This window comes from Oncorhynchus masou, chromosome 33 (genome assembly GCF_036934945.1).
Source record: "Oncorhynchus masou masou isolate Uvic2021 chromosome 33, UVic_Omas_1.1, whole genome shotgun sequence".
Taxonomy (NCBI): Eukaryota; Metazoa; Chordata; class Actinopteri; order Salmoniformes; family Salmonidae; genus Oncorhynchus; species Oncorhynchus masou.
In genome coordinates this window covers 38,540,028-38,566,714 of record NC_088244.1, presented here as the reverse complement: position 1 = coordinate 38,566,714, position 26,687 = coordinate 38,540,028, and the positions used below count along the sequence as shown (strand labels likewise).

General features: G+C 44.0%; 2 protein-coding genes across 4 annotated transcripts in view; both read right to left on the bottom strand.

Moving 5' to 3' along the window:
- LOC135528494 (dihydropyridine-sensitive L-type skeletal muscle calcium channel subunit alpha-1-like) overlaps positions 1-13,585 on the bottom strand; it is a 48,303-nt gene extending 34,718 nt beyond the window's left edge. Inside the window, exons 1-2 of the mRNA XM_064957610.1 lie at positions 13,060-13,585; positions 10,516-10,621 (exon numbers count right to left, since the gene is read on the bottom strand). Of these exons, the coding sequence (XP_064813682.1) occupies positions 10,516-10,621; positions 13,060-13,256 (303 nt within the window). The 5' untranslated portion in view covers positions 13,257-13,585. The remainder of the gene's footprint in view (positions 1-10,515; positions 10,622-13,059) is intronic.
- Positions 13,586-14,906: 1,321 nt separating this feature from the next.
- LOC135528500 (proton-transporting V-type ATPase complex assembly regulator TMEM9-like) lies at positions 14,907-25,445 on the bottom strand. Of its 3 annotated transcripts, none has more exons than XM_064957618.1 (6): positions 25,396-25,445; positions 24,863-25,025; positions 22,758-22,849; positions 20,024-20,132; positions 17,008-17,139; positions 14,907-16,667 (listed from the first exon to the last, which is right to left on the bottom strand). In XM_064957618.1, exons 2-6 carry the CDS (start codon positions 24,956-24,958, stop codon positions 16,515-16,517), a joined length of 582 nt encoding a protein of 193 aa, XP_064813690.1. In that variant the 5' UTR covers positions 24,959-25,025; positions 25,396-25,445; the 3' UTR covers positions 14,907-16,514. The 3 variants fall into 3 exon arrangements, with proteins under 3 accessions (XP_064813690.1, XP_064813689.1, XP_064813691.1); XM_064957617.1 differs by having other exon boundaries at positions 25,392-25,432; XM_064957619.1 differs by having other exon boundaries at positions 25,363-25,430.
- Positions 25,446-26,687: the final 1,242 nt, after the last annotated feature.

Genomic DNA, 26,687 nt, shown 5'->3' with positions numbered 1-26,687 from the left:
TACAGACGATAAGTCAGATAAACATTTGATTCCCTGTGGTATTAGCTCTAGCATTGATAGTGTGAGGAAGAGCAGGCAAGCACACACATAAACAGCACCATGTAGGGTGTCCCTCTGTCTCACTACACACACTGTGGCGGTCGCGAGAACAGACAGGCAGAGGAACTGTGGAACACACAACAACTGCACTGTGACAGACTACATTTACGACAGCTACTTTTCGGGGACTACGTTTAGGCCTTTACATCTCTGTTTTGCCAAATCACTTCCAAGGAGTTCAGTTATTTCCTGGTTCCCCTGACTGAAACAAACCGATTGGATGGATTAAAATAGCTACTCTAAATGTTTTCCACACTGTATTTACATATGTCTGTGCAGTGAAGAACAGTCACATAACTAAACCCTGCTTGAGTTCCAGTTTGGCCAGGTCTCCATTGAGAAAGAGCTCTTCTGACCTCAAATGGGACATCCTGGTTAAATAAAGGTTAAATAATGGAATTAGTGAAAAGTGAATTGTCTTGTATATAGCAGCATTGCAGTTGGCTCAGAGTTACTCACTGCTTATACTTATTAGTTGTCACGCCTTGGTCTTAGTATTTTGTGTTTTAGTTAATTAGTTGGTCAGGCCAGGGTGTGACATGGGTTTATGTTATTGCGTTGTCGTATTGGGGTTTTTGTAGGCATTGGGATTGTGGTTGATTAGGGGTGTGTTTAGTTTAGGTTTGGCTGCCTGAGGCGGTTCTCAATCAGAGTCAGGTGATTCTTGTTGTCGCTGATGGGGAACCGTATTTAGGTAGCCTGGGTTTCACTGTGTATTTCGTGGGTGATTGTTCCTGTCTCTGTGTAGTGTTCACAAGACAGTTTCGGTCACTTTTGGATTTTCTTTTTTTTGTATTGGAAGAAGAAGAGTACGAGCGCCATTCTCCTTTTAGAGATGGTGCTAAATACATAATCACGGTCGGTCCATGGGATTGGGCTGGCTAACACGATTCGTTTTGCTTGGAAGGAAAAGGAGTTGGAGCCTTTAGGACGAGAATCTTTTGGAAGGATTATATTGATGGGGATTCTAAAGCTGACGGTGAAGGACGTGTTTTGTTTCCAAGGCAACTCGTTGGAGGGAGCATACGACGTGGCACTATATACAGAGGAGAAACATGATGATATCCTGAGAAGGGCAAGAGCAGTGGGAGGTGAGAGGCCGATGTGCCACTACGAAATATCAAGTCTGGCGAAGAATAACTTTAGGGTTGTAACTGTTAACATGTACAACCTTTACGTTAAGGATGAAGAGGTGAGGGCTTTTCTGGGGAGATACATGGATAACGTTTCCTCAGCTAGGCACCTCAAAGACTCCCTTGGGTTTTGGAATGGGAGGAGAGGTTTCCAGGCCCTCCTCAGGGAGGACCCAAAGGGACATGGTGGCTACCTCCATCCTCCTGCTATGTTCTCCCTTGGGGCTGACAGGGGGACATTGTTTTATGCACGTCAGCCCCCATTTTGCAGGCGCTGTATGGCCTATGGTCACATTTTCGCCTCGTGCAGCATGAGAAAATGCAGATTTTGTGGATCTGAGGATCACGAGGCGAGGGATTGTGACAAGCCTAAGACATGCCATGGGTGTGGCTCGTCAGCACACCTGTGGCGGGGGTGCCCGGCCCGTCAGAGGTCATATGCGTCTGCGGCTGGGGGGGGGGAGCAGGAGCGGGGGATGGGAGAAGAAGAGGAGGGGAAGGAAACACGCCTCATGACAAGAATACAAGTCCAGAGGGGAAGGCCACAAGGAAGGAAGAGGAGCAAGAAGCGGCAGATGGAAGAGAGAAGGAAACGGAAGGCACGGGAGTAGGAGAACCAGGAAAAGCGGTGGAAGAAGGCAACCGAGTGGAGGAGCATGAGAGAGAAGAAAGCAAGGGAGGAGTGGTGGAGAAGGAGACGGTGGAAGAGAAAGTGGACTGGGGGAAAGTGACATGGTGGAAGAGATGAGGGGTATGGTGGAGGAGCTGGCGGGGGGGGGTGGTATCTCTCCACTGCCGCCATCACCAAAGAAGAGAATGAAGAGGAGGGTGCGATTGGCCGACAGTGAGGGGGAGGGGATGGCCAAGAGAGTGATGGGGGTGGGAGAAACCTCTGGGTTGCTGCTGGTTTCCCAAGACTCTCAACTTCATTTGGGTGGGGACACACCTAACAAGACTCAGGACTGGGTACAGGAGGAGGTGGGGAGTTTTTTGTTTGGGGACTCAGCCTCCCCAATTTTTTTCCAAACCAGCTGCAACACTGGGGAGGGGGAGGATTGTGGGGGTAGACCCAGGGTGCAGGGCACCCCGAAGCCAAACACTATTCCTGCATCCTGGGATGGTGTGATGGAGGAAGAGGGGGGATGTCGGGATTACGGATGGTGTTCTCACCGGTAGATATGGAGCAGGGGAGCATCGGGTGAGTCTCCTGTTTTTGTTTTTTTTTCTGTCTGAGTTTAGAATTTGTGTGTATTACATGTTTTATTTTTTTCATGGAGTCTAATTTTACTTTTGTTAGTTTAAATGTAAGGGGTTTAAGAGATATTGTTAAGAGGAGGGTGGTTTTTAGTTATTTGGAGGGTGTGGGTTTTGATTTTTGTTTTTTACAGGAGGTTCACCTGAGGGATGGAGGGGATGTTAGTAGATTTAAGAGGGAGTGGGACAAGGGGGAGTCGGTTTGGGGTGTAGGGGGGGGTGCACTCATCGGGGGTAGGAATTTTGTGTGGGCACAGGGAGGTAAAAGTGGAGGATTCATTTGTGATATTGCAGGGGAGGGTTATAGGGGTGGATGTCACGATAAGGGATTGTAAATTTAGATTAGTGGTGGTGTATGGGCCACAGGTGGTGGCAGACAGGAAGGAGATGGTGGACTGTCTGACACCCCTGTGTGTCACAAATAGGAAATTAGTGATAGAGGGGGATTTTAATACAGATTTAGGAAGAGGGGGGGGATAACAGTGCAGGCGCCATTGCTAGGCTAATGGCTTGCCATGGTCTGGTAGATGGTGGTATGCACACTACTCCAAAAATGGACGGTCCTACATGGCGTAACTCCAGGGGGGTTGAGCGGAGGCTCGATTATATTTTTGTACCCAGGTCTTTGGGAAAGTTGTCTGAGCGGCTGTTGCCTGTTTTCTTTTCGGATCACGACGGGGTGCTCCTGCAGGTGGGGTTGCCAGTCTGTCTCTTTGGTAAGGGGTACTGGAAGCTAGATCGGGATGTGCTGGAGGAGCAGGTTTTTGTTGACGGGTTTTATGTTTTCTTTAGGAGGCTTGAGGGTCTCCAGTCCATGTGCGAGGGGGTGTTAGAGTGGTGGGAATTAGTTAAGGTGAGGATTAGGGCTTTTATAATAGGGTATTGCAAGAGGAAAAAAAGGGAGGAGAGGAGGGAGGTGGATCGTATCCAAAGGTTAATTGAACTTGAATACGAGGCAGGCAACCTCGGCGGGTCGTTTGACTGGGAGAGATCCTCAACCCTAAAGGCGCAGCTCAGGGAGTTGCAGGAGCGGAAGGCTCGACCTTTCCTGGAGCGTGTGCATAGCGGCTTTCTAGAACATAATGAAACTTGTTCTGCTATGTTCTTTAAGTTGGTTAGGGCAAGACAGAGTAGGAAGGTAATGCACGGTGTTAGGGAAGAAAATGGTAGTATAGTTAGAGAACCAGAGGATATGGTCAGGGTGACAACTGATCATTTCCAAGGTTTTTTCCAGATTTCACTAGAAGAGGTTGAGAGCGCTCTTAGGAGGATGGGAAAAGGGAAGGTGCCTGGGATGGATGGGCTGCCGGCTGAGTTTTATCTCAAGTTTTGGGGTATACTTGGACCAGTGGTCCTCGAAGTCTTGAAGGCCATCCTTGAGACGGGGGTCCCGGGGGGGATCAATGGCTGTTGGTGTGCTGTCACTTTTATATAAGAAGGGGGAAGTAACTGACCTTGGCAACTGGCGGCCGTTGACCATGCTGTGTGTAGATTACAAGCTACTTGCAAAGGTTTTAGCAGACCGGTTACGCACAGCCCTTCCCTACGTCGTTCATGAGGATCAGACGTGCGGGGTAGAGGGCCGCTCTATTAGATGGAACCTATAGTTAATCAGGGACTCCATCGCTTGGGTTGAAGATAGAGGACTGCCTTTTATGGTAGCAGCGCTAGATCAGGCGAAAGCCTTTGATCACGTGAATAGATCCTTTTTATTCAGAGTGTTAGGTAGATTAGGATTTGGGGAGAAGTTTATAGGATGGATTCGTACATTATATGTCGGAGCGGGGTGCCGAGTTAGTGTAAATAGTCACTTGGGTGACGTTTTTGACCTCTCGTCTGGGGTCAGGCAGGGGTGCCCACTCGGCTCTCCTCTTCGTTCTGTACATGGAGCCTCTGGGGGCTGCCATTAGGGCAGACACAGGGGTGGAAGGTCTGCTGATCCCTGGAAGTGGTGGACTGCGTGTTAAGATGACGCAGTACGCCGACGACACTTCCTTGTTGTCGTGCAAGGACTCGTGCCTGACAAGGTCCCTTGCCATCTTTGGGGATTTCACTCGAAGTCGGGAGCAGTTCTGAACCATGCAAAGTCTTCCGTCAAGTTTTTCGGAAGATGGTGCGGTAGAACGGATGTGCCTGGGGGGTTATCTCTCTGTGAGGGGGCCCTGAGGATTCTCGGGGTCCATTTTGAGACCTCCGGCTCTGCGACGCTAAACTGGAACATGCGTATTGCAGTGGTACAGAGGAAGCTAGCAATGTGGAAAGCTAGGTATTTGTCTTTTATGGGCAAAGTCCTGGTCCTAAAGGTGGATGTGTTGCCGTCGCTTTTGTATTTGGCATACATCTACCCATTGCCGGCTTGTCTGAGAAGGCCTCTAGTGAAGCTTGTGTTTCAGTTTATGTTGAGGGGCAGGTATGAGTGGGTCGCCCGTGCACGCATGATCTGTCCCATCGCGGAGGGAGGTAGGGGGGTACCACATTTCCCCCTCAAGCTGGACACAATTTTTGTTTCTTTCTTGTTAACGGAGCTTGCTCAGCCAGTGATACACCCGTCCGGTTACCTTCTGCGGGTATTTTTCTCGTATCAGGCGAGAAGCATAATGGTGTGGTCTAACACGGGTCCTCGGGCAGAACAGCTGCCGTGGCACTTTGGTCATGCGGCCAAGTGGCTGCGTGCGCACCCTGAGGTTGAAGTTGCCCGAGTAGGTTTAGATCATAGGCACCTGTACGAGGAGGTCAGAAAGGCAGAGAGTCCGGCGCCTGTAGTAGGCATCTCGGAAGTGGTCTGGGAGGGAGTGCAGGTTACTGGGTCTGGACAACAGGCTCAAGGACCTGAATTGGTTGAGCCTTCAAAAGTGTTTGCCGGTACGTTCCATCTTGTACCGGTATAGTTTAGTGCAATCCCCCACCTGTCCAAGATCCTCTTGTGGCAGGGAGGAGACTGTGCGCCATGTCTTTTGGGACTGTGCCTTTGCCGGAGTAGTATGGGCTAGGGCACGGGTGTTGTTAGGCTTGGTAAAGGGGGATTTTGTATTGACGTGGGCCAGGTTAGAGAGGGGTGTAGGGAGAGTGAGAGGGACGGATAGGGACAGGTTTCTGCTCTGGCTTCTCATGAGTCTCTTTAAACGGGGGCTGTGGGAAGCAAGGCTGAACATGGAGAAGACAGGGAGAGATTGGGGGTGGAAGGGATAGTGAGGAGAGTGGAAGGAGATTTGAGGGGGAGGATGAAGAGGGAGGAGTGGAAGTGGGGGCAGCATGCTGCTCGGGAGAGGTGGAAGGGGGGTTTAGGGCTGGGTGTCATTTAGATTTGTAAGAGGATAGATTAGGGACAGGGAGATAGGGAAAGGTATTTTGTAGGGTGACGGGGAGGGAAGATGCTCCCCTGAGGTTTTGTTTGGGGTTTATGTTTAGTTTAATTTAATTAGTTTAATTAAAAATACCATTATTTGTGTATGTATGTAAATTATGATTTGTAAAAAATGAATGGTATTGAAGATAATAAATTATTTTTTATTATTTAATTAGGTTTCACGTTCCGTTTTGTTGTTTTTGTATTTGTCTCAGTATTTTTATGTAATCGTCATTTTGTTTCATTAAAAAACATGAGTAACCAACACGCTGCATTTCGGTCCGACTTTCTTGCGACAAACGAAGAACGGCGTTACAGAATCACCCACCACACACGGACCGAGCGGCGTGGTAACAGGCAGCGACAGCAGGAGCAGCAAAGGGAGGACGTTATGGACAGCAGAAGTATGGAGTATATACGACGTGGGAGGAAATAGACAGGTGGGCGGTCAACCCAGAGAGAGTGCCGGAGCCCGCCTGGGATTCGCTGGAGCAGTGCGAAGAGGGCTATACGAGAATGGAGTTGGAGAGGCAATCACGACGGCGCAGAGGGAAGCCCGGGAATCAGCCCCAAAAATGTCTTGGGGGTGGCTTACAGGGAGTATGGCTACGCCAGGTAGGAGACCTGCGCAAACTCCCTGTGCTTACCGGGGGGCTAGAGAGACCGGGCAGGCACCGTGTTATGCAGTGGTGCGCACGGTGTCCCCAGTGCGGGTGCATAGCCCAGTGCGGTATATTTCAGCTCCGCATATCGGCCGGGCTAGATTGAGCGTCGAGCCAAATGCCATGAAGCCGGCTCTACGCATCTGGTCCCCAGTGCGTCTCCTTGGGCCGGCTTACATGGCACCAGCCTTGCGCTCGGTGTCTCCGGTTTGCCTACATAGCCCAGTGCGGGCTATTCCACCTCGCCGCACTGGCAGGGCGACCGAGAGTATTCAACCTGGTAAGGTTGGGCAGGCTCCGTGCTCAAGAGCTCCAGTGCGCCTGCACGGTCCGGTCTATCCAGTACCACCTCCACACCCCAGCCCTCCGGTAGCAGCTCCCCGCACCAGGCTTCCTGTGCGTGTCCTCGATCCAATACCACCAGTGCCAGCACCACGCATCAGGCCTACAGTGTGCCTCGCCTCTCCTGAGCTGTCGGAGCCTTTCTCCTCTCCTGCGCTGTCGGAGTCTCCCGCCTGTTCAGCGCTTCTAGAGCCTTCCTCCTCTACAGCGCTGCCGGAGCCTCCTGCCTGTTCGGAGCAGCCTGAGCTGCCAGTCTGCATGGAGCAGCCAGAGCTGCCAGTCTGCATGGAGCAGCCAGAGCTGTCAGTCTGCATGGAGCAGCTAGAGCTGCCAGTCTGCATGGAGCTGCCAGTCTGCAAGGAGCTGCCAGTCTGCAAGGAGCTGCCAGTCTGCAATAATATATATATATATATATATATAGGGGGAGAGTGGGTTTGCTTCTCTAGAGCCCAGAGGACAGCTCCTGTTTCAGGCCTCGCATCCTTGGAATGACTCACTCACCGAGGAGCTGGTGGGTGGGCTGAGAGCCAGCCGAGGGCCAGCGGAGAGACGAGTCATACAGGATTAATCAGGGAAGCATTATGATATCTTATGCCAAATCAGATCTAATGACAGGAATGGCTAGATGGATCATGCTGGGGTTGTAATCTATGGTGATGAGATGGGTGTGTATCCTATGGACGGACAACACATTAACAGTATGTTGGCCATGGTAGTGTTACTCTGTTGTGATGAAAGGAGGTGGAACGTGGACCATGACAGTTCCATTTAGCAGATGCTTTTATTCAAAGCGATTTACAGTAGTGCTTGTATTATTCATTCCATATGGATGTCCCCAGCGGAAGTCGAACACACAATCCTGGCGCCGCAAGCGTCGTGCTCTACTAACTGAGACACGCAGGACCATGGCACAGGCAACTAGTTTCCATGTTGCAGAACTACGAGGAAGCAGAACTAGGGAGAGCCAGGCACAGGGTTTGTGAACTTGGGTGCGCTAGCTAGCTATGTGGCGCTAAGGGGCAGTTGGTGCACTGGGTGTTCCATCTGAAACATTCTATACAGTAGGAGTGCCTAAGGTCTGTCTGTCAGGGTCATAGACTGCCATAAAATAACGCAATATATGCCACAACAGGTGTAAACGTACAAGTCATCACAGTGTTTACGACCAGATTATAACATATTATGGCAAGTTATGTCAGTTGTGACATATTATGACATGGTTATGACCGTGTGTCAAGTAAAGTTTCAACTAATAATTATTAACTGGTTCCACAGGCTTTTTTTGTTTACTCAAATGTTTGGTCCATGTTACCTTAACAACAACAAAAATTGTTGGCCTAAGCTTTGCTCCAACAAAAATGATGCGTTTGCTCAACTAAAACAAGTTTGAGCAACTTGTTACACAAACAGTGCTTTAAACATACATATTTGTCACATGTTGACATGCATTATTACATTGTGCATGTATACTGCAATTATTATTCAACCTGTCCCCAACTGGGAGTTGAATTCGCAAACTCTTGGTTCACGGCATTCCAAGCTTACAGCTACGCCACCACGTCAATGTCAATTATCAGTTCATTTGACTATTCTCTCTTCATTGATTTACGTAGGTTATTCTGTCATTTGTTTTGTTTCTGTACAGTTGTCTAAAGTTGGTGGGGCATTTTATTCAGTTTTAATGCAAATCCTTAATCACTAGGATAAATAAAATTGTTTATCTTGAGTGTACTTCTAGCAGAGATGAGATTTACTTTGAAGTGCGTAGTGTAGCAACACAGGTGAAATCAGTCATTGACCGAGGTGTGGTGGCGTAGCTGTAAGATTGGAATGCCGTGAACGAAGTGGTTGCAAGTTCAAATCCCAGGTGAGGACATGTTGAATATTAATTACTGTAGAAATGAACATGCACAATGTAATCATGAAGAGCAACGCGTGTCAAATATATATGTTAAAAGCACTGTCTGTGTGTAGAACTAGACTGTGCAAAAATATAAATGCAATTTTCATGAGCTGAAATAAAAGATCCTAGACATTTTTCATATGCACAAAAAGCTTATTTCTCTCTAATTTTGGGCACAAATTTGTTAAATCCATAGATTAAGACAAAATGAATTCATTTCAATTGACTGATTTCCTTATATGAAATGTAACTCAGTAAAATGGTTGAAATTGTTGCACGTTGTGTTTATATTTTTGATCAGTATAGTTCTCTCTTGTTTGGCCAATGTTTTGGGTTATTCAGGTAATACTTGGGCCGAGAAAAAACACTGCAGAACCAGTTACTTAAAGATAATGATTTGAAACAACTAGATTTATTTTACATTGCATGTTCTGTGCCTGATCTTGAAAGCCTGTCTCTGAACTTCGGAGACAATCCTTACACACATAGACACTCTCCAGTATCATCGACTAGTTATCTCAAGACACTTTCAAATAGTCCTTCAGAAATCCCCTAAATTCTGGGGTGAGTGTATGGAAAAACCTTCTGGGTTGTGTGGTTATGTACAAGTTTAACCCTCTGACTCAGAACTATGGCCTCTGCACCGTACTCCCACACCCACATCAGTACATCAACACACACCTATGAGAACAGGCCTAAATATAAAGCCTCGGGATGCCCCTCAGACCAGGCTAGGGAGGGCGAACACCTGCCTAACGCCTGTCTTGCCTTACAGTCACTGAGTGTGATAAACGTTGGAGACATTAAGAGTCACCTGCTATGTAGAGTGTGATCAATTTATTAAAACTATATCTGATCGACAGATATTTTATTAGGTGCTGTTGATACTTAGCCTGGGTGCCTGTCTATTTCATTATGGATTTGAGCTGGTAAGAGAGCAGTTCAGACTGGCACCCAGCCTAGTTGATAGCGTAGCGGTGTTAAGATGATGAGTGGCTGTTGTCCAGTGTATGCGGGCGGAAATTACATCCTGGCTAATCTTGGAACCCAGAAACAAATCTCTCCTGCTAACAGTCTGTCATGATCGACTATATCCAAACTAATGTCACGGTCTCATTTACCATGCTGGTGTGACACTGTCAAAAAGGCTCCAAAATCTCAACCTCATACTCTGAAAACCTCTATATAACTTTCAGCATGTAAACTAAAACCCTTCCACTGATTCCCTTGCCTCCTAGTCAGTATATTTCCACATGTTGCCCTACGTATAGCACTGTTTTAGCTCTGGAGGCATGTTGAGGATGAGGATGGGACTCAAGGGGCCGATGTACTATTGCTGGAGCAGTTAGCTACTGGACATGACAGTCTGACCTGGCGATGACTCGAAAGGGGAAGCACCGAGATGACCAACTGACTATGACCAAACACTTTGTTTCGAAGGAGATTACTTGGATTTCAAGCATTTGTGCCATGTATTAGCCTACCAGTCATACGCTAAGGATAGAAGGACACAGCTGTTGTCCAACTGACGACCGGCAAGTTTGTTCAACATGCCTTAGTTGCCATCAGCCACAAAATACCCTCTTACTGCAGGTTGATGTGACATCACTCCACTGGGAAAACCCCCCAAATGTAGCCTCAACTGTGGGGTCATTGGAGTCAACACGGGCCAGTAGGTTTTCCTAATGTATGGTATACTCAGTGCATGTCATAATTATGTTACAATCAGAACAGCTTTACACACACAAACTGAAGATCAGGTCAGTAGGTTCTCACCAGGCTGGTATTGGTAGCGTTGTTGTCGTCTTCAGGCATGGGTAGGAACACAGCCAAGGCCACACAGTTGGCAAAGATGGTCAGCAGGATGATGATCTCAAAGGGTCTGGAGAGGATGGCTCAGGAAGACAACAACCAGGCAGATACACACAGGGCTAATATTGAAAAATATGAGACTGGACCAGACAGGAACATTGAGCTATTGAGAGATATGCTGTTGATTTCACTGTGATGCTTCCTGAGATACGACCTTGATGGTGAAAACAGTCAAGTGATTTCCTCATTTGTTTTGCGTCTGCATGTCCGTGAACCGATTATTTTAAAATCGTACGCAGAAGAAGTTCTAAATGTAATTGAGTTGCTACTGGCAGCCTGCATTAACCCTGTTGGCCTTGAGATACTCAGCTAGCCTCTAAATCGAAATGCACAACAGATTCGAGCCAATGTCATTTAAGTAGTTGAACATGTTGTTACTCCAACTTGGCGAAAGTGAAAAACTGACACATTTTCATTTTTGTCAAAAACAACTTTATATCAAATTAGTGCCTTTGATTTGATAGCCTGCACATGCGCAGTTCGACGCGAGGTGACCGTTAGACCCGATTACGTATTTCTGCGCATGAGTTTAACTAGCTAACATCGCCTTGAAAACAAGTGTGATCCGGGATTTCTATTGGGGAAGCAGTTTCTGACTATCTTCCTACTGTAGATTTATGTCAACATGAAACACCATTTTAGCAAACTAAAACCGACTTCCTGAGCTTCAAATGGGCCATTGAGTCTTCACATAGGAATTAATGGTGTGGAATCATCAATCACTTTGTCCATATAAAGTTGGACCTGACCCATCATTTTTTGGATTACTGTCCCCAGTGGCAAAAAGTGACATCCCAAAAAACACAGAAACTATACAACACCAATGGCTTCTAGCCTCCCACGTATACCTTCTGTCCCTAACTGAAACGAAATAAAAACTAGCAAATCAGGTCTGAAAACGAACTAAAACGAAACTGAATTAAAAATAAAAACGAATATAAACGGACCATGAACCTGCCATAATCCTGCCCGCCCTGCTCATTCCCACCTCTAAGTGGAGCTATGTCAGAAATCCCCTGCCAGCTCAGCAGCAGTGTCTCAGTGTGATGCCACAGGACAGCTGCACTACTGACCACCAGCCCAGAATATTTACAAACCCTTTAAACACACTTTATACAAACTCAAATAAGTCCCACAAACTCAAATGAGTTGCCTATGATGATGCATTACTAAGGTCGGTCTCGTGCATGGCGTTGTGTCTGGCACATAGGAAAAGTCATTTTTACAAGTGTTGTATAAAGAGCATATATTTTTAGCTTCTATTTCTAGAACATTCTTCTGCTCAGAGTACCTGAGGCCTGGATTCTGTGAGCACAAAGTGATGTGTAAACAATCAAACTCTCTTTTTATGGTTGAATGCAAAGAGGATGCTTCATCCTAACAACCGACAATGCCTGCAGAAAAACAAAAGTAGGTGCCATCTTTAATCTATGAATAGGAAGGACATCCTGTCAATTGGCAAATCATTCTACAAACCATAATCTATGATGGACACAAGCAGTGGATCTAAGAAATAACAATCTCCACCTCCACCATCAAAAGTCCTTTTGCCTCTGGCCAGGAGAAATAGTGTCGACGAATACTAGATGAAATCTAGATGAAATGTTTTTACCAATGTATAACCAGCAGACAGCTAAAGTAAAGGAGACTGATCCGAAAACAGGGTGGGAAACCCCCAGAGTAGGAAAACATCCTTCAACAACCTGTCTTCAGGATCAAGCTGACTGTCATAGAGATAGAATAACTAGAAAGGGTGGAAAAGCCCCTCAGCTCAGACCATGGCAATTTGAAAGTGCACCCAATAACACAGTAGATGCCGTATATAATACCGTAGATATTATGGCTACTCAACTATATGACAGTGAAAAGACTGGGGTTACATATTTCACATAGACTCTGGGTGGGCAACCCAGGCAGGCTGCATAACAAATGTTTTAACACCTACAACAGTTCCTCAACAGAGATTTGAAAGAGGATTATAGACATGGCTGCGCTTAGGAACTAAATGCACCAGCTGGGAAGTTCCCTGTTCAACTATTCGTACACTTTTAGCATGGCAGGCAGATTGCTTTTGCATATGTACTTGATCTAAAAAAAACATTTGGCAAGTGACACATTTAAAGTCTGTGAAATGTCCAAACGAGAGTGATACTGTAGAATGGAACGTTCAACCATCAAGCACATAAATGTTCTGTAGAGAATATAGGCATGACATGAGTAGAGAGCATACAGAGAGTATAACACCCGACTTTGTCTCGGGCCTTAACAACTCCCGTGCCAACATATCCAACAAACACCGGGCTTCTCGGGCCTTATCACTTAAATAAGTCACATGGAACATTTCTTCGACAGAATCAAAGAGCAAGAGTCAGGATTGTGTTAAAGAGCGCAGGGTGCATGTGTGCGCGCAATGCATTTCTGTGTACTGTACAGGCCCTGAAAGGATACTTCCACTCTACGATGTTAATGCAGGCTTTTCTGAAGGGGTTTTTGAGAGTGAAGAAGAAGAGGGATCGGGCGGGGCGAGGGTTACCCCCCGTCGCCTGCATCTTCTTCAACTTATCCCTCTGCTTCCTCTTCAGCTCCTCTTCGTTCATGATGAACGACGTCAACGCAGCCATCGCCGGCTCACCGCTGGACGCCATACTGCCCTACTGTCCCGCCCGGGACAAAGCTTCTAAATCCTGGGAAGATACGTCCTCTCCTCTAATCACCACCAAATATTCCAGAAACAGTTGTATCTGCTACACAACTTTGTGTTGTGACTCCACTGTGGCCCCACTTAAGTTCCAGAGCTCCCACAATCATTAGGTCGTCGGTTCTGTGCTCTCTTCTCTTCTGCCTCCACTCCCTTCCCTCTCTCTCCTTCTTTCTGTCCTCCTGACTCTTGTCTCTCTCTCCCTCAGAGCCACAGGAACAGGGAGAGGACAGCGATCCACTTGGCCCAGGCTCCTGTTAGAGGAGTAAACTGCACCAGACCAGGAGAGGAAAACTTAGAGGAGCTGTCTCTGAGCTGCTTTAAGAACAGCAGCTGGCCCGGTCGCCTCCCTGATTTAAATATAGAGCACTGACGATGGACTGACTGTAGCCATGCTTGGGGATGGCTAACAGGCTGGAGGTGGAGGGTAGGGGGACTGACAGCAGGGGAGGGGGTGAGGGGGGGGTGAGGAGGGTGTAGGGGAGTAGAGGGGTAGCTTGGGGGGTGAGGGCGTGGGGGACGGTGCGCACAAGGAATGAAGGGGGAAGCACGATCAGTCAGTGATAGAGGAAGTCCTCCTGAGGCAGCAGAAAACACAGCCTGTACCCAAGAGAGACAGAGAAAGTGTGCAGCTGTCCCCTTACCGACTAGAGATCTAAAGAAGACACGAATCTGTGAACATGAAGAAGAGGAAAGCGGGAGACCATGAAGGAGGTACTTGTAGCAGCTCTAGCGGCATTGTTTGAACACATGAAAAAGAAGAGAGGAGAAACGAGGGAGGAGAGAGGGAGGAAAAGAGGTGTGGATGTTCTTTCTTGCCTTCAGTGGCCAGGACAGGCTGACTTGTTGTGCTTCTGTGACACAGTGCAGATGGAGTGTTTATATCATAGTACCAACCCAAACTAGTCTACAGTATAAACATTCTTCATCTGAACAGCACAGTGAGTTGGCAGGCAGGAACACAAAGGATGCATCCCAAATGCCACCCTACTCCCTATTTAGTGCGCTAGTTTTGACCAGGGCCCTGGCCAAAAGTAGTGCAATATATAGGGAATAGGGCCATTAGCGACGATTAAGAGTCTTCTCATGTTGTCATGATTTCTCTGAAGTGTTACACAACATATTTACCTGTTTGACATTGATCTCGACACCATAATTCCACAGAACCCCTCTCCAAGATAGGGCAGGTGGCCATGTCTAAACTGCATCAAAAGAATACCATTCACGACTTCTAACTTCCTATACCAAACAAAAACAACAACACTACAACACACAAGTATTTAATTTAAAACTTGTAAGGTTAATCATAAAGGCTGTGAAATAGCTTATCACAAGTCCTCTAGCTACTGCAACGTTGTTAAAAAGGACTAAGCTAAGTGTTCTGTTAACAAAATGTGCGGTTGGTAATTTTGTTCTTTGAAGTATTCCCCCCCAGCTAACATAGACAGGCCTATATAAAATACCAAATGATGTGCTGCCATCTAGTGGTCATGAGTAATACAAGCACAACAGAAGAGACAACAAGGGCTCTAACATAATAAATGAAGACAAAAGCGGCTTCAAACTACTTTAAACAGATTTCACCAAACAACTTCAACAGGATATATATAAGCTCAACCAAGGGAACATTATTTTTTTTATTGTTTTCCAAGCATGATGTAGACAATTACATCAAACAGACATTCTTTCAACAGTGCAAGATATGACAACTGTAATAAACAAATGTAATAACCGATTCAAACGTATCAGTTGATGTCTTAAAAATCAACATACAGGCCGATCATTTTCACATGATGAAAATTAGATTCAAAACAACGTCAATTAAAAAGAGTGCATCTGCATTTAAATACAACAGCTGAAGAACAAAGAAAAAATAATTCAACAGACATCTTCATCATTCCGTAACATGCATGTCTGCGTTCATCATTCCGTAACATGCATGTCCCCCCCCCCCCTGCACACACACAGCACAGAGCATCAGTCCTCGCTAACAATGTGAGAAACAATCCAACTGACTGCAATATTCCCCTCTGGAATCATTCAAAGCCATTTGGCAGTCCAGTAATTCCAAAAACCATTAACCAGTGATTCTACACTTAATAACTACATTATAAAAGAGCGTTTTCAAGCCAAGCCATTCACATTCAGCTACCTCAGAGGTTTCAACAAACTCAAGTCTCCACTTCAGAACCTCTCAAAACAAAGTCAGCAAAACTATGAATCATTATCACAAGGCTCAATAAAAACCCGAGGTACTGAGGTAGCTTCACAACACAACAATGCTACAATGAGGGTTGAAAATATATATATATATATTTAAAAGGTGCTTAAGCATATTAAGACATTCTGAATCAGTCCTATTTTTTCCAAGCGTTTTTTTTTTTACGTCATTGCAATATATCCAGTTTCATTAAACGGTATACACCGAGTATAACAAACATTAGAAACACTTTCCTGATATTGAGTTGCACCTCCCACCCCCTTCTTGCACTCAGAACAGCCTAAAATCGTTCCACAGGGATGCTGGCCCATTTTGACTCCTATGTTTCCCACAGTTGTGTCAAGTTGGGTGGATGTCCTTTGGGAAACTGTGAAGTGTGGAAAAACCCAGCAGCGTTGCAGTTCTTGACACAAATCGGTGAGCCTGGCACCTACTACCATACACCGTTTAAAGGCACAAATATTTTGTCTTGCCCATTCACCGTCTGAATGGCACACACACAATCGATGTCCCAATTGTCTCGAGGCTTAATCATCCTTCTTTAAAACTGTCTCCATCCCTTCACTCTACACTGATTGAAGTGGATTTAACAAGTGACATCAATAAGGATCATAGCTTTCCCCTGGTCAGTCAGTGTCATGGAAAAAGCAGGTATTCTTAATGTTTTGTACACTCAGTGTATGACGCAGAGATGCTGTTTTGTTATACTCCTCATTTGGTACACATCTATCACATCTGTATTCTTTAGCTTTGGAGTCATGACTGCAACCACCATTTTGGAAACAAAGGACAATTTGAGCCAGCCATCATTCCAAACAGCATTACTGTACATAAACTGTCCTAAAGGTGCTGGGAATGTATTGAAATGGCAAAGGAATTGAAATCCTGAACAACAACGATGTAGCTAATGACAGTATAACAGCAGCAGATGTGGACAAAGCTCAGGAGGTGACTAGCCTCTGATCTGAAGCCAGCCATTGGGGTTTAACTAAGCATCTTGTGTCGGTCAAAGACAGTCTTGCGCTGTTCCTGGACCTGCTTTTTCCACCGCTGTTGTGCCCCCTCGACCCTCTCCAGTACGGTGTTACTTCTGCCTCCCTGAGCAGCGCTGCCACCCTCAGGCTGCGGCCGCATGTCCTGTGAGGGGAGACAGAGACAGAGCACAGGACGTTAGAGACACAGGACGTCACACACACTCCTGTGTTCTTCACCTGTTGACCTTCCCCGGTTAACCTCAACGAAACATAGCGGTATCAAGGAGAGAACTAAAGTCATTCAAGCACAAAGCTTAATTGATAGGTAATGTGTGTTTATGATCCCTCTGTGTGATGACTGTGTGGAGGAGCAAAAGCTTTGGCACTCTACAGCGGATAACTGGAAAAAGAGCTCCTGTATATGTCTGACCTTCCAGAATTCAAACAGTTAAAGTAACTCATTCATTTGTGTATGCCTATGTGTATTTAAAAGGTTGGTTGACCTCAGAGTCCTCGTCGTTGTGAAGGGGCTGGATATAGGGGTCATGTTTACGGATCAGAGGGTCAACCAGCAGCAGGAACAGCATGTAGAGGAGGAGGGAGCCCACCACTGACAGGTAGATGAGGATGGTCACCTGGGACAGAGGATATAATGCAGCTTTGATTACATTTCGGGAAAACAAGGCCTTTGGCTGCTTTCTGAAATGCAAAGGCAAATATTAAAACATATGCAGGAATACAAAGAGAAGAAAATATGTATTATTACAAAAAAGCAGAGGGAGAGGGATATTTCACACATTACTTCTATATTATAAATATATCATTTATTATAAACATTATTGGCAAATGCAGTATCTAAAAAAGCATGGCATGTAAAAAGAAAAGAAGTAAAATGACCCATGAACACCAACATGTGAACTGCATAGGAGCATGTCAAATCTAGTGTCAAATTAAAGTTAAGAGTACAGATATTTATTTTAGAAATTAAGGCATATATACATTTTAGCAGCTATTTTCTATCCTAAATATTAAGAACAAGCAAAGGCTTGGATTTCTGGTCAGATAGAAAAGGGGTCTAAGAAAACATCGACCAGAAAAAGTCTTAGTAAGTATTAGAAATACATCAAAACACATTACTGTCGACCTAAAGACCCCTGCCAAATAATATCAACAGTTATATTTTGTTTTGGAGAAATGATTTACCTTGTGAAAGTTTAAGAAACATTGCCCTGTGCCCTGAAATTCCGTTAAAGATATTTTCTAATTTCTCTCCTTCATGAGGGAGCATAATCAAATCAAAGTTGATTTGTCACGTGCGCTGAATACAACAGGAGTAAACCTTACAGTGAAATGCTTACTTACAAGTTCTAACCAATGGTGCAAAAAAGGTATTAGGTGAACAATAATGAAAGTTCACAGATGTAACAAGTAAAAGGTAGACCTACCAATTAGTTATAGTGCTTTTACTAATATATATATGTATTTGGAATTAAGTGATTCAACTCAAAATTCTGTTAACAATTTAAAATGAACAAAAATATAAACGCAACCTTCAGCAATTCCAACGATTAAAGTTCCAGTTAATTAGGAAATCAGCCAATTGAAATAAATAAATGAGGCCCTAATCTATGGATTTTACATGACTGGGAATACAGATATGCATTTTTTGGTCACAGATACCTTTAAAAAAAAAAGGTAGGGTCGTGGATCAGAAAACCAGTCAGTATCTGGTGTGACCACCATTTGCCTCATGCAGCGCGACACATCTCCACATATTGGCGGGAACTGAAACACGCTGTTGATCCATAGACGTGCTCAAAGGGTGACATGGCTGGTGAGTATGCAGGTCATGGAAGAACTGGTACATTTTCAGCTTCCAGGAATTGTGTACAGATCCTTGCTGTGCATTATCATGCTGAAACATGAGGTGATGAATGGCGGCGGATGAATTGCACGACAACGGGCCTCAGGATCTTGTCACGGTATCGCTGTGCATTCTAATCGCCGTCCACAAAATGCAATTGTGTTCGTTGTAAAAGTAAATGTAATTGCTAAAATATACTTAAGTATCAAAAGTAAAAGTATAAATAATACATCATTTACAAACAAAGCACTTGTGTTTCGTGAGTCCGCCAGATCAGAGGCAGTAGGGACGGAGATTCTCTCTTGATAAGTGCGTGAATTAGACTATTTCCCTGTGCTGCTAAGCATTCAAAATGTAACGAGTACTTTTGGGTGTCAGAGATAATCTATTGAGTAGAAAGTACATATTTTCTTTAGGAATGTAGTGGACTTTTTATTCACTTGTATCTACTCTTCTCTGTGAAGACTAGGGCTGGGAATTGCGAATGGAACTCGTGACACAATATTATCACAAAACTTTGGTGACGATACGATATGTATAGCGATTCTCAAGATTATCAATGTACTGTGATTCGATACTGTCATTTCATTGATGTTCTAAACAAGCTATATGATGAAAAATACAGGAGTTTTGGCTCAGGTACAGCCAACTAGCGCTAGCTAACGATAACTAGCAAAATTATTATTATTATCATCATCATCATCCTTTTGGGGAGGAGGAAATCAATACTTTGACTCAAAGTATTGATATAATATTGTCCAAAATAACATTGCGATATGCAACCAAATCATTTTTTTCCTCCATCCCTAGTGAAAACTGTTTGCGTATTAACTCAGGTTCTTTCTGACTCGTCCTTTCCTGAAGTTTGAGATCTGGGAAAAGGACCTGAACTTAGATGACCACCTGGGAACCTGCACCACTAAGCTCCGCTCTGGCACTCACAGCGTAACCTGTGGTCTGAGTAGTGGAACCTTCTACTACACTTACAGTTACCAGTAAGCCAGCCATAATGTACAACATTCGGCCATTACATACCTTAATGAAATTGTAATGAATTTTACTGATAAACATTAAGGTGTAAAAAATAAACAAACATGCATTTCAGTACAATCTGGTTCTCTCATTATCTGGCATTTACACTTATCAGATTTGGGCCTTACATACAGTACATGCTGTATGGATAGTCAGTGAATGTATTATTTTAGTCATGGTTTTGAACACCATGCTCCTATACCATTTCCTCTTTAGCATTACCATCTGTCAGTTTTTACCACAGTTGGGAATCTTCGGTTGCTCAGGTGTGGAAATGCTGGAACCACAACTGTATTTTAAAGGGGGGGGGACAGAAACATTCTCCAGAGAGTCCGTAACATGAACCAAAAAACACAAAGAACAAAAACCCTATTATAAAAGCTGTTCTGTTCCGTTCTCCCACAGCCCACGCCATAACATAACTTAAGGCTAGAAACCATCTGCTAAGCGGACAGTAAGTCCTTAGTCCCTTTCCACCATTGCGGAGTTACAATCGGTGACCCTTAACCTCGGGAGAGTTATTTAAGAGGCAAAATTGTTCCTATGGGCACATGGAATTTAACCACACCCAACATCAGTTAATATCAGTTGATGGACTGTGTGTAAGGGTCAGACCTCAGTACCTTGATGGTGTTGCTGCTGCGTTCTTCATACTTGCACTCACACAGCAGACAGTAGGCCTCCACATCATGGCCCGGCACTGGCATGGGCTCCACCACATGGAGGCACTTACTGGGGACCGATAAATACACATATTATGATGGATCCAAGATGACATTATGGACTTGGCCAAGATGTAGTCTGCATTCTTAGAATAACAATAACGAGGACATATACAGGGGGCACCGGTACCGAGTCAGTGTGCAGGGGTACAGGCTAGTTGAGGTAATCTGTATATGTAGGTGGGGGTGAAGTGACTATGCATAGGTAACAAACAAACAGCAAGAAGCAGGATGTAAATTGTCCGGTGGCGATTTTTTGAATTGTTCAGCAGTCTAATGGCTTGGCGTTAGAAGCTGTTGAGGAGCCTTTTGGTCCTAGACGTGGTGCTCCGGTACAGCTTGCCATGCGGTATCAGTGAAAACAGTCTATAACTTGGGTGACTGGAGTCTCTGACAATTTTATGGGCTTTCCTATGACACCGCGTATTATATAGGTCGTGGATGGAAGGAGGCTTTGCCACAGTGATGTACTGGGCCAGTCGCACTACCCTCTGCAGCGCCATACCAGGCGGTGATGCAACCGGTCAGGATGCTCTCGAAGGTGCAGCTGTAGAACGTTTTGAGGATGTGGGGGCCCATGCCAAATCTTTTCAGTCTCCTGAGGGGGAAAATGTTTTGTCGTGCCCTCTTCATGACTGGCTTGGTGTGTTTGGACCATGATAGTTCTTTGGTGATATGGAAACTAAGGAACTTGAAACTCTCAACCTGCTCCACTACAGCCCCGTCAATGTTAATGGGGGCCTGTTCGGCCCGCCTTTTCCTGTAGTCCACGATCAGCTCCTTTGTCTTGCTCACATTGAGGGAGAGGTTGTTGTCCTGGCACCACACTGCCAGTTCTCTGACCTCCTCCCTATAGGCTGTCTCATCGTTGTCGGTGATCAGGCCTACCACTGTTGTGTTGTCAGCAAACTTAATGATGGTGTTGGAGTCGTGTTTAGCCACGCAGTCATGGGTGAACAGGGAATACAGGAGGGGACTAAGTACAAACCCTTGAGGGGCCCCAGTGTTAAGGATCAGCATGGCAGATGTATTGTTGCCTACTCTTACCACCTGGGGGCGGCCCTTCAGGAAGTCCAGGATCCAGTTGCAGAGGGAGGTGTTTAGTCCTATAGTCATTAGCTTAGTGATGAGCTTCATGGGCACTATGGTGTTGATCGCTGAGCTGTAGTCGATGAACAGCATTCTCACATACAGTTGAAGTCGGATGTTTACATACACTTAGGTTGGAGTCATTAAAACTCGTTTTTCAACCACTTCACAAATTTCTTGTTAACAAACTATAGTTTTGGCAAGTCAGTTAGGACATCTACTTTGTGCATGACAAGTAATTTTTCCAGCAATTGTTTACAGACAGATTATTTCACTTATAATTCACTCTATCACAATTCCAGTGAGTCAGAAGTTTACATACACTAAGTTGACTGTGCCTTTAAACAGCTTGGAAAATTACAGAAAATAATGTAATGGCTTTAGATGGTTCTGATGGGCTATCTGACATCATTTGATTAAATTGGAGGTGAACCTGTGGATGTACAGTTGAATTCGGGAAGTTTACAAACACTTTAGCCAAATATATTTAAACTCAGTGTTTCACAATTCCTGACATTTAATCCTAGTAAAAATCCCCTGTCTTAGGTCAGTTAGGATCACGTTTGACCCAAGTTAAACAATTTAAAGGCAATTCTGCCAAATACTAATTGAGTGTATGTAAACTTCTGACCCACTGGGAATGTGATGAAAGAAATAAAAGCTCTAATAAATCATTCTCTCTACTATTATTCTGAAATTTCAGTCTTAAAATAAAGTGAAATGTCAGAATAATAGTAGAGAGAATGATTTATTTGAGCTTTTATTTCTTTCATCACATTCCCAGTGGGTCAGAAGTTTACATACACTCAATGAGTATTTGGTAGCATTGCCTTTAAATTGTTTAACTTGGGTCAAATGTTTCGAGTAGCCTTCCACAAGCTTCCCACAATAAGTTGGGTGAATTTTGGCCCATTCCTCCTGACAGAACTGGTGTAACTGAGTCAGGTTTGTAGGCATCCTTGCTCGCACACGGTTTTTCAGTTCTGCCCACAAATTTTCTATAGAATTGAGGTCAGGGCTTTGTGATGGCCACTCCAATACCTTGACTTTGTTGTCCTTAAGCCATTTTGCCACACTTTGGAAGTATGCTTGGGGTCATTGTCAATTTGGAAGACGCATTTGCAACCAAGCTTTAACTTCCTGACTGATGTCTTGAGATGTTTCTTTAATATACCCACATAATTTTCCTCACTCATGATGCTATCTATTTTGTGAAGTGCAACAGTCCCTCCTGCTAGCAAAACAGTCCTGTAGTGTAGCATCCGCGTCCTCTGACCACTTCCGTATTGAGCAAGTCACTGGTACTTCCTGCACTAGTTCTTGCTTGTAAGCAGGAATCAGGAGGATAGAATTGTGGTCAGATTTGCCAAATGGAGGGCAGGGGAGAGCTTTGTATGTATCTCTGTGTGTGGAGTAAAGATGGTCTATAGATTGTTTTTTATTTTTTTGGTATGGAACTTGAAATCCACCACCCCTAGATTGGAAGACTGGGCTGTGAATTCAGCATTATGTGCATTCACATGTTATGCACTAGAAAATCACTCACCAATCTTTCTGGGAGACATTCCTGCTGTAGATATGTCCGGTGATGTTCCTGTAGGGTGGACAGATACACTTGCAGCGCACATCTTCAAAACTCTGAGAATATAGAGGTCTTTATTACTATACAGTGACATGTGCATTATCAAAAAAATGACAGCAGCAGCAGTATACACTAGCTTATACAAGGTCTATTTGTGCTGTCTTGTCAACGCCATTGCAGTCATTGTCATTTGTCACGCCAAACGCTGTAGGCCATCACAGCAATGCAGAGCTGCCAACTCTCACGCATTGGCTGTGAGACACATGCGTTTGACCCTCTTCTCACGGCACATCTCTAATATCTCACGTCATTGAAAAGTACTGCTTTTATTTTCCTAATTCGTCCATTATAGTCAGCGCATTAACTTTTCAACTGTGCTCCAAATCGTTTTGAAATCGGAGCATCTGCACCTGCAGGTTAACATCACGAGCAGAACCTCTAACATCGTCCTGTCTTGCCACAGCACTGTGAACCGCGGAACATTGAAGCATATGATTGGTCTCGTTATGTTAGGGATCAAGTGGATTGGATGCATGTTTTAGAGAAACGCCACTCAAGATTAGAGTGGAACTGAATGGAAAGAGAGAACTTTATCCACTGAGTTTATATAAGTAGAAACAATAGTAGCACGGTAGAGCTGTTTAATGTCCAATGTCAACAAAATAAGGCTGCTGTTGCTCCCGCCCCTATTGCAGAATGCAGCCGTTTGACAGCATGTTAAATCCACATTTGCACCTGGTTTGGTGATTGACATTTAGGCTGTGCCAACAAAAAGGCAGCAGCAGACAGACCTACAGTATGTTTTAGCAGGGAATTTTGGGCAGGGTGACCTAATTTTATTCTACAGAGGGGACAATAAATATAAACATTATTTGGTTAGGGTGTAGATTTATGTAATCTTGTTTTCATGAGTTTTTATTATCTATTTACTTTATTTAGTCTGATCAGTGGAACAATTCTCCTGCTTAACAATGGGCTAAAATATAGGGTTGATTCGTGTGCTTGTCAGCAAAACACTGCTGTTATTCCCCACACTTGTTTTATTATTCCACTTCGACACTATTTTTCCAGTGTAATCACATATTTAAAATCTTACCGACTTGGGTCTTTGAAAATGAATCATATTAAATAATGTATTATTCAGCCATTAATGGACCGTTTTGATTGAGTCATACAAATCGTCACCAGATATTATATGCTCCAGGAATCAAATAACATTTTAGACATTTTAGGGGGGACTCACAACTCATAAAACACATATTGCATCTATGTAGAGTGAGACGATGACAATGATATTAAACTAGAAGGAATAAGCCACCTGAATATTGAAATTCATTAGATGTTTATTGAAGGTTGGGTGATTTTGAGAAATGAATGTTATAACAAGAACATTTTCAAACACCCAGCACTTGGGGAAACATTAGGGGTGGCCAACCCTCCTGGAGAGCAAGCAGGATTTTCAGCCCTATTTTAAAGAGATAGTTTACCTAAATTACAAAATGTTTGTGCCCTTACCTTGAAAGCAGTCTATGGACAAGGAGAATACAATCTTATGATTTGGTTATCCACTGCCATAAACAATTAATATTAGTATTTACTGTACAGAGTTTTGGTGTAGTGGTAACACTCGCCGGCACATGTCAGATACAACTTTCCACATGAGAACAGGGACCAATCCCTGCATCCAACCTTCCCATTTTCCTGTCTCCCCATCTCATTTAATTACTGTCTGAATAAAGTGTCAAACAGCCAGATAATTATTTAAAAAATATTATAATAATGTGCATACTCAACGTAACAGTTGTCCTAAAATAAATTATCTTCCACTCTGGTCATAGGCCTAAATCATGTCAGAATATGTAGAATTGCAGGAAATTAGCTTTACAACAGGACCCCCAGACCCCCGTCTAGGGGTTGTGTCATTGGGCAATGAAATCCACATTGCAAATATCACACAAAGCTTTCTTCAAAAGTTGCCAGCTATGGCAAGGGAATTGGCAAGACAGCAGAAACGGATCTGGGACTCAGGCTAGAATACACCAGAGTTGATGGTCCTGGAATTGATATACCTTACGAGCGTGTGCAAAGGAGATGGCGTCACTGAGCAGTACAACCAGCAGGCCGACTAAAAGGGACTTGGAAGTCTGTTCTCTCCTGGACGACATACTAACAGACAGACCAGACCGGCCAGGTAGCAACCTCCTTACTCTGGACTGGAGGAAGAACACTACCCTATATGTGGAGGAAGAGGGCACACGCGCACCCACAAACACACTCTTTATGGCAAATCTTAGTTAGTTTAGTTACATGTTAGTTACATAGCTTGATACTACATATCATTCCATTAAGTTGTCTCCCACATGTTCTCTCTGGCTACATTTTGAAATAAACAAATTAATTTACAACTGCTGTCAACAGTGATACAGCAACAACAGCTAGCAAGCTGTCAACAGGGCCTAAAATGGAAGCGAAGCCGAAGACATTCGTGCCATTAATGTATATGTGTATGTTGCAAATTAAACAGAAAAAAAATACCACACCAGCGATATACTTATTAGCAAGTAAATACCTTGGAAACGTTATTTATTTCATACGCACATACCACAAGATGCCTTCAGCTGTTCTTCTTCAGTGGTGTTAACCGTTGTTGGCAACAACTTCCATAGTGCCACCTACTGGGTTGGAATAACAATTTTAAAAAGTGTGACCAATTAGGATCCCTGGCATTATACAATTTGTGTACATCATTGCATGCGATTTGATGTCTATTGGGAAAAAGCCTCAGTCCAGTGTGTGTAATCTATTGACAAATGTGTGTCCTCTGACTGACTAAAATGTGTATCCTCTCTCGCTCTGGTGGTAAGTATAAGGTAAACTTCTTGACCCGATCAATAGCTTTATTTCCTGGTAGTCATATCAATATCATATAGAGTCATATATAAAGAAAACTGAATTACATTATGAAAGCAGATCTAATAAAATGGAATAATCTTGCCATAAATCTCACAGGTAGAAAAAAAAATCTATAGATTGGCATGGTTGACAAAGTTTTGGTATTGACTTTCGGTAATACCAATTACCCCACCACAGACATTCTCTTTAAAAAGTACACTCGTTCATAACATACTTTACATGGGCAAATAAAATGCATAGAATAAAATGGAAAGTTTGACATCTTCCTAAGTCTGAGGGTGGTTTTACCCTTCCAGACATGGTATTGTATCAACCTGGCACCCAAGGCTTGTTAAATGCACCAAAGAGGAACAATGGGTACATATTTGAAGATGCTCATGCTCAACTCGAGAATATTGTTTGTTTTTTTGTCTATCTTCAAAGGCTTAAGCTGAGAACATGAACAACTTCATAGTTAAGAACACTATAACAACATCGAAGAAAATGAAAAAATGTAGTAATTTTGGACTGACCAAGATATCACGAAATTTTGATTTAAAATCTTTTCTCAAATTCTACTGCACAACAGCAGAGTCGTGTCTTAAGTGTAAAACGAATGACTCAATAATCCATGCATTCTGGGAACGATATAAAGAGCAAAATAAGTCATTGGGATAGAAAGTTGTATTACTGTATTACAATGTAAACATACTTTTAATCTGTCTGAATGCCTATTTCAATGTATGGTATATGGGGGCGTAGTGAAATGTCCAATGGGCTAGATGATTCTCTTCTCATCACTGATCTTGAAAAACAAAACGTATACTAACAAATTAGATATCAATCAATCCGCCATCATTAACATAATGGAAAAATCTAATAAAAAATATATATATTAAAATGGGCGACCGAGAAAAACAAATAGGTACAATTTAAGGACAAGCGGCAAACAATAATGCAGGCACTTATGGCTGGGGGGTGAGAACATGTGGGTAGGTGAGA